Source organism: Crocodylus siamensis, chromosome 3 (genome assembly GCF_052110815.1).
Source record: "Crocodylus siamensis isolate JL-2025a chromosome 3, ASM5211081v1, whole genome shotgun sequence".
In the NCBI taxonomy this organism is placed as follows: Eukaryota; Metazoa; Chordata; order Crocodylia; family Crocodylidae; genus Crocodylus; species Crocodylus siamensis.
The window spans coordinates 58,251,364-58,267,565 of record NC_143397.1 but is presented as its reverse complement, the minus strand read 5'-3'; the positions used below and the strand labels follow the sequence as shown (position 1 = coordinate 58,267,565).

The 16,202-nt window shown below is 38.7% G+C and overlaps 1 protein-coding gene across 2 annotated transcripts in view; it reads left to right on the top strand.

Moving 5' to 3' along the window:
* Nucleotides 1-16,202, top strand: part of PJA2 (praja ring finger ubiquitin ligase 2) — an 87,345-nt gene that overhangs the window by 54,924 nt on the left and 16,219 nt on the right. For both annotated transcript variants that reach the window (XM_090038360.1, XM_090038359.1), the window contains 3 exons: nt 1,791-1,976; nt 8,789-8,974; nt 12,806-12,917. In XM_090038360.1, coding sequence (XP_089894486.1) covers nt 1,791-1,976; nt 8,789-8,974; nt 12,806-12,917 — 484 coding nt within the window. The remainder of the gene's footprint in view (nt 1-1,790; nt 1,977-8,788; nt 8,975-12,805; nt 12,918-16,202) is intronic.

Genomic DNA, 16,202 nt, shown 5'->3' with positions numbered 1-16,202 from the left:
CGCCCACAGTGAGAGTGCACACGTGAACAAGTCCTCAAAGGAGAGAGAACTCCATCTGCTGGTAGAATAATTTTTCTTCTGAGGGGTATTTTATTTATAGTCCATATCCCTCTGAAGCAGGGGCAGGCAATTATTTCAGGCAGAGGACTGCTTACTGAGTTTTGGCAAGCCATCGAGGGCCACATGACAGGCAGCCGGGGCAGTTAAATGTAAATTTTCTAAATGTTGGCCACCCCTGTCTGAAGCAACTGAGTAGCAAGAAGTGTGCAGTCCTCTTTACATGTTTAGCACTATGCATGAAGAAGTGGTTACGAAGTGTACTATGTGGATAAAGGTAAGGCAGAAAAGTCTATGAGCTGCAATGCTTGAGATACATGGCACATTCCCAGTGAAACTATGCTTATGGATATCACATCACAAAAACTCCTGTTACCTGCAAGTATCTTTTCCTGTGTAGATCAGATGGCTCTCAAAGGTATTTATGAACTAATCCAAAATAGCAGTTAATGTGGCTGAAAGCTCTTATTGGACAGGTTTTATTTACTGTTATTGTGTCAGAATAATCCAAGAGAGTAATAAAACTGTAAATCCTTTTTCAAAGGGAGAAATAAATACATTTACAGTTCATGCAACTTTTCCTTCATCTTTCATTTGAAATGTGGCCTTCCAAAGATGCTTTTATTTGGTTAAACACTTTTCAGCAAATCTTTTCAGCTTGTATTTTTACTGTGAGATGGAAAGAAAAGTCTCCTCTTGTGAGTTGGAAGGTATCACATTTGACATACAGGTTTCATAAAGACTATCAAATTAAAACTTTTGAACAGTAGAAGTCCCAGGACTATTTACAGTCATATATGTTATCTGCTCATCCAACCAATGATTCTTTTGTTTGTCTGTCCATTAAAGTTCCCTGTATCTCTTTGAGTAACATACACAATTATTTTCGCTTTGATATGTTCTTTCTTCTTGTTAACAAAAGATCTAAGAGCTATATCTTAGAGTGCTGTTTGATAAGTTCTGTACCCTAGTTCTAAATAATCAGTTAATACTCCTGTTATGTTGAAGCTTAGGTCATAAGAGTGGCATCCAGCCAGACATTTTCCTGTACCTTACTGTTTGGTCTAATGATTAAAGGCTAAATTTCATAATTCTTCACCTTGTTCTTAAGCAGACTTTCTATTTGGTCTTTTGGACCAATGCACCAATTAATCTTCAATACTTTCATTTTTCTTACCTTTTACTTTGTCTTCTCGGACAAATATTTTCAGTGGGAACCTCAAAATTGCATATCAAGCAAATTTGGAGTGTGGGGCATTCCCCTCCCCCTGCCAACAGGTTCCTTGCCCAAGTTTATAAAGCCTTGCATATTCAGAGATGAGGCCTTCACCATTCACTTATGCATTTGGCCTCTCTCAAGATCCTTGTTATCTTCCTAAGGGAGTAGAAAAAAATGGCAGGGGTCAGCTTTCCTAAGGTATTTCATGGACTTCACATAAGATGAAGGAGAAAAAGTCATACTAAACAATAACCATGGCTCTGTTTAAAAATCAAGTTATCATGAAAAGTAAATGCCTCTTATTTTTATAAGAAAGCAAAAGCTTTTGGGGTCTGTCACATAACAGCAAGATCTGTTAATAGTACACAAATAAATTTATTTCAGAAGTACAGCATATATAGGAAAAAAATATCTTCCCTTTAAAAGAAATAGGAAATAATAAATTTCTGGTCATTTTCTTTTCCTGCTGAGCTGTTGATACTCTAAGTGTAACATTGACTTGTCTTAATCGCAGCTCTGAATGCAGTGATGGGGAATGGTCTGCCTCTTTACCCTCCTACTTCGCTACTACAGAAAAAGACCAGTCCTCCAGTGATGAGAGCTGGGAGACTCTTCCAGGCAGAGAAGAACATGAACCTGAAGTGCAGAGCAACAGTAGTGGCTTAGAAGAAGAGAACCCAGAATTCTGTTTGCAAGGAGGGTATGTTTTTTTTATTATTTCAGAATGTTGTTTTTTTTCTTCAGCAATGATTTTTTTTTCTCCAAGTAGAAAGTTGGTATTAAGAGGATGTATGCCCAATTGTGTTTGTAGATATATAATATTATTTCAAATGAGTTCAGCATTTACTTCAGATTTACAATCGTCTCCCAATTGTATTAGAAACAATACAGTATTGGCCTATATTTAGACTAGGAAATAATCATGGTGAGTCATACAAATGAACTTTGGGTGACTGTTGACTTCTAATAGTAGATATCAGTACTCTAGTACAATTACAGAATTACTAAAATCATATAAGCCAAAAAAGAAAAAAAAGAGAGATGATTTGGTAGAGTGGGTAAATTCATCTAACGTAGCGAGAGACGATTTATCTAGTCTTTGGCCATATTCATTGTTGTCTCTCCTTCTCTTTACCATATTTCTACAGCTTTTAGAAACGGTCTTGTATAAATCTATTTCCACACTTCTGTACAATTCCTCTCACTTCTCTTCTTTTAATGATCACTGAACTTATCATTGTCTATTTTTCCTGCAGTCATAGCAGTGAACGCATTAACCTGTACCCAATACTAAGCTTAGAAATGTTGTGTTTATGAGGATTTAGATACAGTGCCCTGTGAGTCAGTTTCTCAATTTATCTAGAGACGTTTTTATTAAACAGCAGCAGTCATGCCTTCCTTCCCTGGTTTTTCCTATTCTCAGGTGCTCTCTGCTTTTCAGCACAAGCCTGTTCCATTATGCTTTTCCCCCGTATTTCATATGTAATGTTTTTTCACAAATTTGTGAAAAAATTGCATCTTAAAACATTACATACATTTCAGTCCAGGCACAAGATTGTTCCTATCTTTGCAACTGTAACCATAGTGATATGATTTGGAAATCAGATATATTACTTGCTGGGTGAAATAAATGTGAAACATTAATTGGTATGTATTTGGCCTTTGCGCGTATGTTGTTTTTTATTACCACTTTAAACCCTTGAAGATTTTGGCCTAAAATAAAGTTTAAGTTATGAAAACGTAAAGCCTTTGACTTCTCAAGATACTTGGTATTTTCCTAAGGGAGTAGAAAAAAATGGCTAAAGTCCGCTTAATTAAGGTATTTCATGAATGGAGGAGGAAAAGTTTTATATCAAACAATAACCATGGCTCTGTTTAAAAATCAAGTTGTCATGAAGAGTAAACTCCTCTCATTTTTATAAGAAAGCAAAAGCTTTTGGTCTGTCACATAACAGCAAGGTCTGTTAATAGTACACAGTAAATCTATTTCAGAAGTGCAGCATATATAGAAAAAAAAATCTTCCCTTTAAAAGATATAGGGAATTTCTGGTTGGTCATTTTCTTTTCCTGACAAGCTGCTGATACTCTAAGCACAACACTGACTTGTCATTTATGTCTGTATTTAGGCACTGATTTTTGAATGCCTGTATATGGGCAGTTGACAGTACAGCTCAGGTAGTTCTGCTAATAAACATTGTCTACTACAGGTAGCATAACTTCTCAAGCATAACTAGAGAAGAGGCATCAGAGGCAGGCAAGACAAAACAGTACTCAGCATGCTAGTACAAGCTCAACCTAGTTTTTATGTGCAACTTGTCATGCATCAGACTCCTCAGCCACTCGAGAAGCTGTGGTGGTATCCAGTAACCCACCAAAGGTGCAGTCTCCATGGACTTCTGAGACCAATGGCTGCCAATGAAATAGGTAGTACTATCTGAATCTTTTAAAGAAAATAACAGTATTCTAAAACATGAATAAATAACTTTGCTTTTCTGTTGACAGTCTAAGTGTAATTAAAAATATTCTAACTCAGCAGTTCTCAAGCTGATTTATAGAGCTGCATATATCACAGTGGTGAAACATATGTTGTTAAAGTGAGAGAGTCCTAAAAAGTTTGTTGTGCGTGGAGCAGTCTTCAAGTAGCATGATCTGACTTAATTTTTTTGGAGCTCCATTATATGACTGTCCAGTGTTGCACAAGAATTTGTCTGTAAACTTTTGCCTTTACATGGGTAGTTAATATAAATTCACCCATGATCAAATTTTCTTCCAAAAAAATTGAAAGAGTAGCAAAAACATAAGAAGGAGGAACCAAACTGTAAGGCAATCTGGAAATTAGGAGTAGATGATAAAGACAGATTTGGTAATAACAGATACTTACTTGCTCTGCATTCAGAGAAAGGAAATAATATTGTACCAAATGTGGAATATAACTAAGAAACAATAAAACAACTTTTATAATACAATGTTTTAATGTTCTCCAACTTCTTTATGACTTTCTATTAACCAGAAAATTAAGGTAATGAGTGAAAGAGAAGTCTGGGATTTGGAATTGGCAAGGGGGACAAGGATGCTTACGTTTTTGTCTAAAATCCATTAAAACCTTAATAAAAAGCTCCAGTAAAATATGAACTGCTGTTGTGTTCCTTGTAACTTAACATTCTACATCTTTGTCAAAACTTTGAGACCTACTATGACACGGGCATTTCATTGAGTTGCACTGTATGTCACAGTGGGAAGATCAATAAGTATTTAACACAGCACTTGAGAGGTCATTGACTATGTAATGCAAAAGGAAATGGATTTTTAAAAAAGTAATTTTACCAGGGACACTTTTCTGGACTGTACATTTAGTTATCTAATGAGTAAAAGGCTATGTAGGTTCCTCTCTACGGATTTCTTTCTTTGTTTTCTTTTCTTTTTCTTTTTTTCTTTTCTTTTTTTACTATCATTCTAGCCACTCAGATTTCACTCTTGTGGTTTGTAGCATCAACAAACCTTATTGAAGTATAACCTTGTATTCCTCAGGGTATAGTATTTTCTCTGTTTGCTACATGAAATAGAAGAATTATTTGAACATACTTAATGTTTTTTAGACTAGCTTTCTTTCCTGAAAAAATTAGAGTTCTTTGTACTGCAGGAAATGGCTTGCAGCCAGCAAAGTGCAAGAACTCTAGTTAGTAAACTTGCCATCTGAAATTGCTTTACATCACATCAGTGTCTAAATTTATCCTGTTGTTCAGTTGTGAGTGTTAAATACAACTACAAAAGACCCATTGTCTTATTAGAGTTGGTCTGTTCAATACATCTTTTTCACACCAGATGAAGTATCAGAGCCATGGTAATGATCTGTTACAAACAACTGCTGAGATTTGTATGATTCATCTTCATGAAGCATTTGGACTTTTTCTAATTGGAAGAAAAATATAGCTAATGGCTTGTTTTCTCCACCTACACCATAAAAACAGTTGAAAAAGGAATTGCTTGTGGCTTCAGTTTTTTGAGACTTAAGTCATGTGATTCTATTCTGAGCACTACATTATCAAGAAGGCATGTTTCTTGCAGAGCAGCAGAAGTAAAACTCACATTTTCATATTTATAGTAGTTTTTTAAGGACAACTACCTTTTGTTTATTCCCTGATCCTAAGCATAGAAAAGTCAGGGTCATCATGGGCTGCGACTTGAAAGACAAACAAAGCATGGGATTGAAGGGCTCCTTTAACTTAGGAAAAAAATTAGTTATTTCCACTAGCAGGGGAAGTCTATAGCCCTACTGCTCTCAACTCTGTGTGCAGGGCTGGAAAGAAGGGGAAAGAAGAAGAGTTACATGTATTCTAAACCCTGTACCCCTAGGGAGGGGGTAGGCAATGGCAGCCCCTCCCTTAAAGTTAATAAGCAGAGAGGAAAGAGGAAGCAATTCCCTCCAGCAATTAGCAGGAGATCCCATCTCCTTTCCAAACACTTCCCTATACACTGGTAAGTGTGCCAGAATGCTGCAAAAATGGAAGCAGAAAGGCAAACACGTAATAGTAAGGATAACCTTCTTTTTATTGCAGATGTGGCTGCTGCGATTTTTCTTGCCATAGCGTAATCTCTGGAAGTACAGTAGATGCTGAGGAGAGTTGTTGGTTTTGTTTACCTCCTTTCTTACCCTTGCTCCTGTTAGGCCTGGATTTAGTACCTCCAGTCTATGGGAAGAGAAATAAGTTCCAATGTACACAGGACTAGTTAAAGTCAGCATGTCCCAAAGGCCAGGCATTCCTTATAAATGCTAGTGATGTTTCTCTTTCACGCTCTGCCTTTCCAGAAATGGTTGAAGGACCTGGCAAATGTTTATAAGTGAGTTCTCCTTCCTTTCTTTACCATTCAGAGTTGTTCTCACAGATTCTTCCCTGCTAGTTTGGGATTTTCATGTTCTCTTGAGTTCAGAATTTCTGGGCCCAGTGAGGGATAAGAATGCATGTTTGGAGTACAGAGCAGTCTGCGGAGAATGATTCCTTCTGGAAGTACGTTTCTAGACAACTAGTACAGATAATGATGGACTGTCCCAGGACCTTTTGTTTTATGTCAGTAGATAAGCTTAGAGCAGGGGTGGGCAATTATTTTGGGCGGTGGGCTGCTTACTGAGTTTTGGTAAGCCATCGAGGGCTGAGCTTTGGTAAGCCATCGAGGCACGACAGGCAGCCGGGACAGATAAATATTAATTTTCTAAATTTTTTAGGGGCCCCATGGGCTGGATAGAATGGCCTGGTGGGCCACATCCAGCCCACGGGCCACATCTTGCCCACCCCTGGCTTACAGCATCACTTTTGAACTGGCTCATAAGACTTTCAGATACGTCTCTTTTGGTTCATGTGCATTGCATCCAAAGCAAAAGCAATGCTGTAAGCAGACACATCTCTAGAAATAAAGATGGGGACAAAGACTTCATCCTTAAGAAGTTATCCAGGACTGGGTATATCCCAGGATTGAGCTGCTTTATCTGAATAATAATCATAAGCTTTTTCATGCTTGTGTGTTGACTCCCCTAATCCCCAGGGTGTTTTGCAAAGCATAACATCATTTGGTCATCCTAATAATAATAGCTCTGGTATACCTAAGGCAGTTCAGATTTCTTCACTTGCCTCAAGGGCCCAGAGGTTTGGCAGTGCTCCCAAGCCTGCTGCCCCAAAGCAAAAGAAAGATGCTTCACCCAGACCTGAACTCCTCACATCTTGGATGATGACTGGGTTTGAAGCATGGAGCTAGATTTCGTATATAAAAAAAAAAAAAAAAAAAAGTCTAAAGGCTTACAACCAGAAGAGTCCTTTTTTCCATAGTTTTGTTTCTGTACAGAAGTACAAAATTTGGATGTGATTTTAAAATACTGGGGTTTTTTTGTTTTTTGTTTTTTTTAATTTCAAAACAATTTTTTTTTCCTTGGAACCATCAGCATTTTTGCTAGGATTCATATTCTATAGAACAGGGGTGCTCAATTCCTTGTCCACAGGCCAGCTCTGGGCCCTGGCATCGTGCTTTCCAGCCCATGGGACTCCCAGTGATTCTGAAAAGTTGGTGAGGGGCAGATAGCATGGCCCTGTGCACCTGATTCCATTGTTTGGCACCTGATCCTGTCTGATGTGCAGGACAGCGCAGAGCCCATTCCTGGCCCGGGAGGTATGGCACTATGGCATTCATTTGGCCTGCAAGGCCAAGAGTACCACTGTTATAGAACAGCGTTTGCCTCTAACTTTCCCAGGAGAAATCTGAAATAAAAATAAAGAACTTTCCCTCTCTACTTGCATTGTAGACATAATAGCAAATGAACTGGAACAGTTTAGTAATGTTATTTAGGCAGCTCAGTTGGCTTTTTCTACTTCATGTTTACAAGCCAATCTTTTGGTTCTTGTGCACTAAATGCTGCCATTTAGTGGGACAGTTCAAGGAGCATGCCCTCTGACCCAATTATCATATTTACCCAATTCTAAGATTATTTTAAATTTAAGATGACCCGCCCAATAATTAGATTCTATTCATGGAACATTTGTAAATGTGCTATACTTTTCCATGTACAAAATCTAACTATTGCAGGATCATCTTAAATTAATTGCCCTCATAGCTGCAATAGGGCAAGCATCAGTTGGGAGGGCAAATGATGGGAGGACAGGGGGTAGGGTAGTCAAGTGGCTCCTGACCCTTGCTCCTTGCAGGGCTGCTGTGTGGCTGGTCAGGAGCCAGAGCTACTATGTGCTTTGTGCCCCAGATCCAGCAGCATACCATGGGTCTGTGGTGCCTGGGAGTCAACACTTGCATTTGTGACCCCCCAGGATGATCCAGGCAGGGTGCGGGGCCCTGCCGCCTACCCCATGGCACTTCCACAGGGGGATTAGTAGCATGACACACTGGCTGCGGGAGGAGGGCAGCCAGAATTTCTGGCTAAAGAAAGCTACAACCTGGCAGGTGGGTCACACACAAAACGTGGGAGGTGCTGCGGCCTCTCCAGGCAGCGCTTCCCCAACCAGCCGGCACCTGGGGGTGCCGGCTGGAGAGGCCGCATCCCCTCCCCTGTCGATTATGCCACTGCCCAGACCAGAGTGGGGCTAGAGCCAGATCTATGGAGGATAAGTGCAAGGGGATAGGTGGCTGCATCTTGGATTTGAGTAAATGTGGTGACTTCACTACGCACAAAGAATGTAATACCAAATAGTAGTGAGATTTCAGGTCCTGGCAGAGCAGACTGCAAATGGCTACACGAAATTGACAAATAGTGCAGTAAAGTTAATGAATTTCTGTTTGGTTTTGGGGAACCGAGTTCCATGAGCACAGATATCATAGGGGCTTGACTTGGGTTATGCTCAGATGTATTGGCTCAGAAGTTGGCAAGCATCACTTGGTTCAGATTCCTGTGCAAAATTGCTTCTGAGGCCTGTGGATTTGCAGCCCCTAAGATTAATAGATATATGTTCCATTGCTTAAGTATGATTTGGTAATGATATTTTTTTTAATTACTAATCTTCTAATATTTATCTAAAGGGAACAGATCTCTTTGGAAGAAGGAGAGATTCCTTGGCTACAGTACCACGAAGAAATTGAAAGTAGCAGTGATGAGGAAAATGACCCAGTTAGCCATTTTGTGCACCCAGGATTCTTCATGTTGGATGGGAACAATAATCTTGAAGATGACTCCAGCATGAGTGAAGACTTAGATGTGGAGTGGAGGTATGTAATAGGTTCTCTCTGTGGGACCTCATTACTTAAAGTGACAGAATAATTAATTCCCTTCCTGTATTTAGGAAATATCACAAATTCATTACTGATTGAACACGCTCATAAAACTGTATGTTAAAGCTCAACTTGCTGTATGTGCTGTTCTTCCAACAGATGGACACTATCTGGTTAAGCAGGGTATAATTGGAAATCATTATGATCTACCTAATTATTACTGTAAGGGTAAGAACATAAGTTCCATACTGGGTCCAGTGTTCTGTCAGATATTGACTAATAGATGCTTTAGGGTGGAAGTATGTGAATGGGAGGAGTGTGCAGAATACCATCCAGTCTCAAAACAACATCTGGCCTTGAGTGCAACTCAGCTTGAAGCAGCTTTGATCCAGAGGATGGAAGGAAAGTGAGAAAGAAGGAAAAAATCTGCTGTAAACTTGGACTCCAGTTCAGACAACACACAGATCTGAGAAACTGGTAACAAGCTGTGTCGCTCTTGAATTGGGTTTATCAACCACAAGTGGATTCACTGGGCACCTGGCTAGACCTCTGATGTGTACATCATGATTTATATGCAAGTGGGGCATGTCTAGACCCCCCTGTTATAACCTCTCTGCCATCCACTCCTTATGGTTTAGGAATGTCAGAGGATACATCCCTGATTGTTCCATTTAGTAAATCTCAGTGGACCTGCCCTCCATAGCTATGGGTGCATTTTTGGATTCATCTCTGAATTGTCAAGAATAAGAACATGATTCACTTTTATGCGTTTGAGCTTGGTAAAGATTCAGGCTTACCTTAGTTACAAGTCCAAGTCCCTACAATTGAAAAATAGTATTTTAAGCCTTGTTGTATTTCTCTTTACAGTGCTGCACATGCAAATGACAGAAAATGATTTTGTACTTGGTTCTTTTCTAGTTTATCATACTGTTCCTTTGAAATATCAAAAAATGCCTATGGGGAGATTTTTTTGCTCTATGCAACATTAGTGAGATTGATAGAAAACTACCTACCATCTGCACTTTATAAAGGACGTTGAAAAAGATTGAAGAGGATGCGGGGGGGAAGCCACAAGAATGGCTTAAAAGATGGAGAAATGTTTTACAGGGAAAGACTTGGTGCTTGCACTAGTTAGATCAAAATATTGGTTATGTTGTAGGGGTACCTCCTGTGAGGAGGAAATAACAGGTATTAATAACTTGTGATTTTGTTGCTAAATTAAACATAATAAGAGCCAGTGGCTGGATATCAGTCGGGCAAGTTCAAATTGGAAATAGGATATTAATATTCAGGGTGATCAACTGTTGGAGCAAGCTAGTAGGGAATGGATTCTTATCTCTTAATGTCTTCAGATCAAAACTGGTTGCTTTCCTGGAAGCTACATTTTTACCTCAGGGTGACCAACCTGTGGCACAGATGCAACAAGTGACACAGGCAGCTGGTATGCATCATAAGGAAGATTGGGTGAGGTGGAAGGTAGCACAGTAGCAGATAGGGCAGGGAGCAAAAACTGGAGCAACAGAAGGCAATGAGCGCACAGCAGGGAGAAAAAGGCAGAGCAGCAGATCAGACAGCAAAAGGGAATTGGAGGGGCACTTTGAGGGCACAGGGCTAATTTATGGCATGCCTGCTGAAAATAGCTGAACTCAGGTAATTGGGATAACTGAGTGAAATTTAGGGCAAGTATTTGTGGCCAAATGCAGTACCAAGTAGAGATACCCAAGATAACTCAAATACTAGAAGCAAGAATAGCAGATTAGTAAAGAGCTTCACCTGCATTAATTAGCCCTGGTCAGAGCGGGCTGAGATTTGCCCTGCTCCCTATAAACCTTCTCTTCATGTTGCATGATAGCTAATGGTTCTTCTCTGTTTAAATTCTGTGAATTTGCAATAGCTAACTTTTACATCTGATGCAAAAAGGGGTTTTCTGTGTGTGTGACTTAAATTTTTAAAAGATCAATTGAGTGAGCCCTTCACACTTAAAGATTTGATATTGTACATGTTCAGTTGAGAGATTTTTTTTGAAGATATTAGTTTAACATTTAAATTAAAAAATATTAATAAGAACATGTTTAAACAGCCTGCCATAAACATTTTTCTTCATTTAGTTGCTTTATTTTTTTATTTTTTCATTTTATTTTATTTTTCACTTTTTAAGCTACTGTGCTGGTATCAGATTTTTTTCAGGGCTAGATTGGACATGAATTCATATTCTTAAAAAAAGAGGGGGTGGGGAGAGTATTACCTTATTTACTCAAATATAAGCTGACTCAGAATATAAGATGACCCTCCCAATAATTGGATTTTATATATGGAAAATTATAAATTTGTTATAATTTTCCAGGTATAGAAGCTAACTATTGGAGGTTTGCCTTGAATTTGTCCCTTTCCCACTGCTACTGCAGGGAAAAGAAATATGGGTGTGGAGGATCAGGTAGCCTCCTTGCCCTCTGCCTTCCCCCTACAGCAACTTCCCCCCCTCCTTACTGTCAGACCCTGCTATGTCTGAACACACAAATGAGAGGCAAGTTTGAAAACACTGATCTTGAAAGAAGCATACCTGTAGTAACTTGCATATAGTCTCCATAAGTGGCAGTCTACTCATCTCAAGGCGCTGGCCAGCCACTTTTACGGGCAGAACCCCAGGCTGGCAGTCATTTTCACGGGCCGAGTTTGGCAGGCCTCTGCCATGCCTCTGGCCAAAGGGGCTTGGTGGCTTCTCCCCTCACCACTGATTGGCTGTGAAGGCTGTCAGTCATATTTGAGTAAATATAGCATTATTTTATTTTTGTCTGGGATATTTTTTTCTTATCGTCTCCTTGCATAATAAATAAGATGTACAAATTCCAGTATTGTCGTCTTGGCAGGACCTGTTCAATTTAAACAAAAAAAAAGAGTTGTGGTTTGTACTCATCTTTTTAGGGGTGATAAAAACACAAGAAGCACATTGGGTACATGAGCAGTATAATAACAACTGTATCTCACAATGTCAACATTTTATCACTAAAGTATTTTTGATTTTACAGAAGTGTAGAGCTGAAATTAATATGTTTTGTCTTCCATAAAGCAAGACTGCTACAACCAATTTAGAAGGTTGTCCAGTATACCGTTTTTCCTTTGATAGTGCATAACTTTAAAAAGACTTTTATTATTTTATATAAATATACATGCAGATTGTTTAGTCATCTGTATGCAGAGTCATGAATGGTAACATGTCAAACATACCACTTTTGTGTGCCTCACTGATGATCTTGTGTTACCTAGTTCACATATGCATTACCAAGTTTATATTCAGGTTTTGCCTCCTTAGTATATGCCAAAGGAGTTGCAGCTTTTCATGTGCCTTTTTAAAATTTTGGTCCTAAATTCTTGCTTCCCCTTGTACAGTTTAAGACTGCTGATTACCTTTGGATTAAGTATGAATACTGATAAAGAGAGGATTTAGCCACATCTTTTATTTGACATATTTCATCAAACTTTACAATCCAAATTGCTGTCTATGCTAAGTAGCTGTCAACACCAAGGCACCACAGTACATTTCTACCTATGTGCTTCTGGTACTTCTAATGCTTCATTACAGTAGTTGTTGTTCTGTCAAGTTGCAAAGTACACCTGGGAAGTGTGCCAACTTCCTGAAGATGCAGGAGTGCTTCATGTGCCTTCAGTAGGTGGCAGAGCAATGTTTTGTCACTAGCAAAGTACAGTGTTCGGCTGCCTTAAAAGGTCTTTGAGCATGTTTGTAGTCTAGACTTAAGTCTTAAATTGTTAAAACAGTACTTAAAATAGAAGCTTTATTCCTTAATATTATATATTTTTGTGTGTTTTCAGACTACTTGATGAATTTGGTGATGGCCTAGCAGTTGCTCAAGCCATTTCTTATGTGGATCCTCAGTTTCTCACATATATGGCACTGGAAGAGCGCTTAGCACAAGCCATGGAGGTACTGAAATACAGTAGTTGACTTCCTTGGAAATGAATAAAAACTGAACAGATTAAAAAATGAATTGTATCAAGTACATATGGTCATCATGAACTACATACTGTAACATCTTGAACTAAAAATGACAGACGTTTATTCATCAGGTCAGGTTCCTTTGAGTACTGATAGCCTTATCTTCTCACTTTTAATGACTCTCTATTTATTTCTCTCAGTGTTCAAAACAGTCATTGAAAGGCTTAACTAGATAACTGATGACAGGATATCATCAATAACGTTGCTAAATAAGCTTTAAATGCCAAATCTTAATTCCTGGTGAAATAAGAACTAGAAAGAACACAATTTCACTTTCAAACTTATGTTCGAGTTTGTAGGGCTAGCAGCTTGAAAAACCATCTGTACTTACCATACTTAGACCTGGAACTCACTGTACAGCAATAGCCATGATGCCATTTCAGTGTTAATTTTGCCAGAGTATATTTGATTTTTAATTTCTCTTAAAATAATTTTATTTTTCTCTTTCTCTCTCTCTCTCTCTCTCAGTGAAAGAACAGAAATGGTAGTCCTTGTGTATATGCTATTCAGAATATTTCAGGAATATTGCTAGTTTCTTTTATATGTACAACTGCTTACTATGGGATATTCAGTAATATGGCTGGATTCATACCTAAACTTTATTATTGCTAACTTCTAAATTGTAGGTACATTTTTCTTCTTTCTACCTCTCATTTGACAGCAGTGCAGGAATAAAATCTGCATTTTGTTAGTGTGGATCTATTTACAGATGGGAACACTTTAAAATTTTATTTTTGCTTCGGTCAGCTACAGATGCATCATAAAGACTGTAGCTCTAAACTTTTGGCATCTTGCATTCTTATGTCAGAACTGAAATACAGTTGTCAATCTCCAGTATGGTATTCTTGTTTGACAGTAAATCCTGAATTTTCAAGTTCCCCTACAGCTGGAATAAATGAAAAAGGAGAGTTAGTAGCAAGGGCCGTTTGTAGCTGTGTGCACCATTTTTTTCTGAACCATGTTAACTGATTTGCATCACACAATTCAAATCAAATTTCATGTAGAATTAAGGGTTAATAGACAATCATTCACCATCAGCCCCTTAACAGACCCAATTCACAACCTCTTTGTGTGGACTCATGCTTGGCATTTGCAGTTGGAAGTAATTAGGAGGCAATAATAAGCCTGTTTAAGCACTGCTACATTGTTGCAAACCTCCTGACAGATACCTGAAGTGCTATTCCAGAAGTTGTAATGGGTGCAGTTCACCTGAGTGTTGATAATGAGTATCTTAGCCAATGTGTTGTGGGGTGGGGGGAGGAAGGGCCAAGGTTGGCTGCTCCCTTCACAGACTAGTAGTTGGTGTCATAGGCAACGCATGGCAGCCCCACCCCCCCCGCTGAATGGCCACTGCTGGCTTCTGCAGGCAGTCGCTGCCCCCTCTCCCTCCCCCCGCCCTTTGCTGCTGATGTAGCTGCGAGAGGTCCATGCTTGCCACCATAGTGTCCCCTTCGGTTCCAGGAGGTAGGAGTTGTTTATGGTTGGTGTGCTTGTGCAGAGCTGGGGGCTTAGTCAGAAACTGATACTTAGTCACGGTGAGGTGGTGTTGGCATGTTTGATTGTTGTAAAGGCGTTACCTTGTGTCTGATAGTCTCTGTTGTAAAAACCCAACTGACTTTCCCTTGTGGGGATTCATATTTGCAGTGCTTATCTCCTGAGTTCCTAAGGGCTGTTTTTCCTAAAAGCAACACTGTATATACATGTTAATTAATACAGTTTAAATTGCCTAGTTTGGACTGCCCTAGTCTGCATTAATTTTTAATCCTCATTCAATGAGGATTAGTAAATTCAGACTGGAGCCAATTTTAATTCAAACTACAAACATCCACAGGTATATAGTGACAACTGTAGTCCAGAGTAAACCTAGAAAAACATCTGTAAACAGCCGAGGTGACTACACTTGTAGGTGACAATTATTTAGGAAAGATGACAGTCATTTAGGAACGTCAGGACCCGGAGGAGTCTGAGGAACTGCAGAGAAACCCAAACAAGGTTGGTTTGTAATTCACCTATGTCAAATGAAATTCAGTACTGAATTTATGCAAAGGAAATGTTGACTGGGGGAAACTTAAATTACTTGTGCATATTACTGAATTAATTGTATCAACCAAGAAAGAATCCTGGAAAAATAGACAACTCTGTGAAATGATCTGTTCAGTGTGCAGCTGCACTCAGAAAAAACAGCAAGATGTTTAGATGAACTATGAATGGAGCTGTCAATAATATAAAGATGATTAGAATGATATTCTGTGAATCAGTGGCATGGCTTCATCTAGAATTGTGTGCGCTTTACTGGTTAACTCAGCACAAAAAACAAATGGCTAACCTAGGTAGGCTTCAGAAACAGAATGATCAAAGAAGTAGAAATATTCTCATGTGAGAGAACTACCTGCATTAGAAAGGAAACTTATAATAGGGGCCATAAGAATAATATGTAGAGTAACAAATTACATAGAAAAGGTAGATTGGAAATTCTCCTTTGCCATAGCACAAATATAAAAGGACAATCAATAAATTAAAGGATGGCAAATCAAATCCAGAAGGAAATTCATGTAATATATATTTATGTTGTTGAACTTTGTTGCTGCAAAAGATCATTAAAGCCAAGACATTAACATATTCCAAAAAGAATTGAATATTCTTGGTGTCCATATAAGTATCCAGGCTTATAATTAATGATGGGAAATATGTTTGAAAAAATATTAAGTTGCATGCTTCAGGATTTAAGCCAGTCTCTCTTAAATTACTAGAGAGCTGGATGCAGCACCAGAGTATCCTACATCTGCCAACTGTGGGGTTCTTCATCATCTTTTAAAGAACGTGCTGGTGGTCATTGGACAGGGTACTGAACTAGATGGATGTAATTCAGATTGGTAATTCCTGTGTTGCTAGAGACATCAGTTCAAGATTACATTTTGCAAAATTAGAGCTAAATAGTGTAATGTATTGTTCTGAAATAATCACCAGACTGAGTACTAGTAGGTGATATAGCAAGTGCGAATTGTTCCATTTGATTAAATTAGCCTATTTATTGTAAAAATTATGGAGTTATAATATTAAGGGCACTTGAAAAACCTGTCTAAAATGCATTTTCTCAGTGTAATGATCATGGACCTCTTCATTCTCTCTCTCATGGCACTATACATGCAAAAGAGGGGAACTGGAAAGTAGTCATCACTTTTCTTCAGATTGTTCCATTGCTCTTCAGAATCA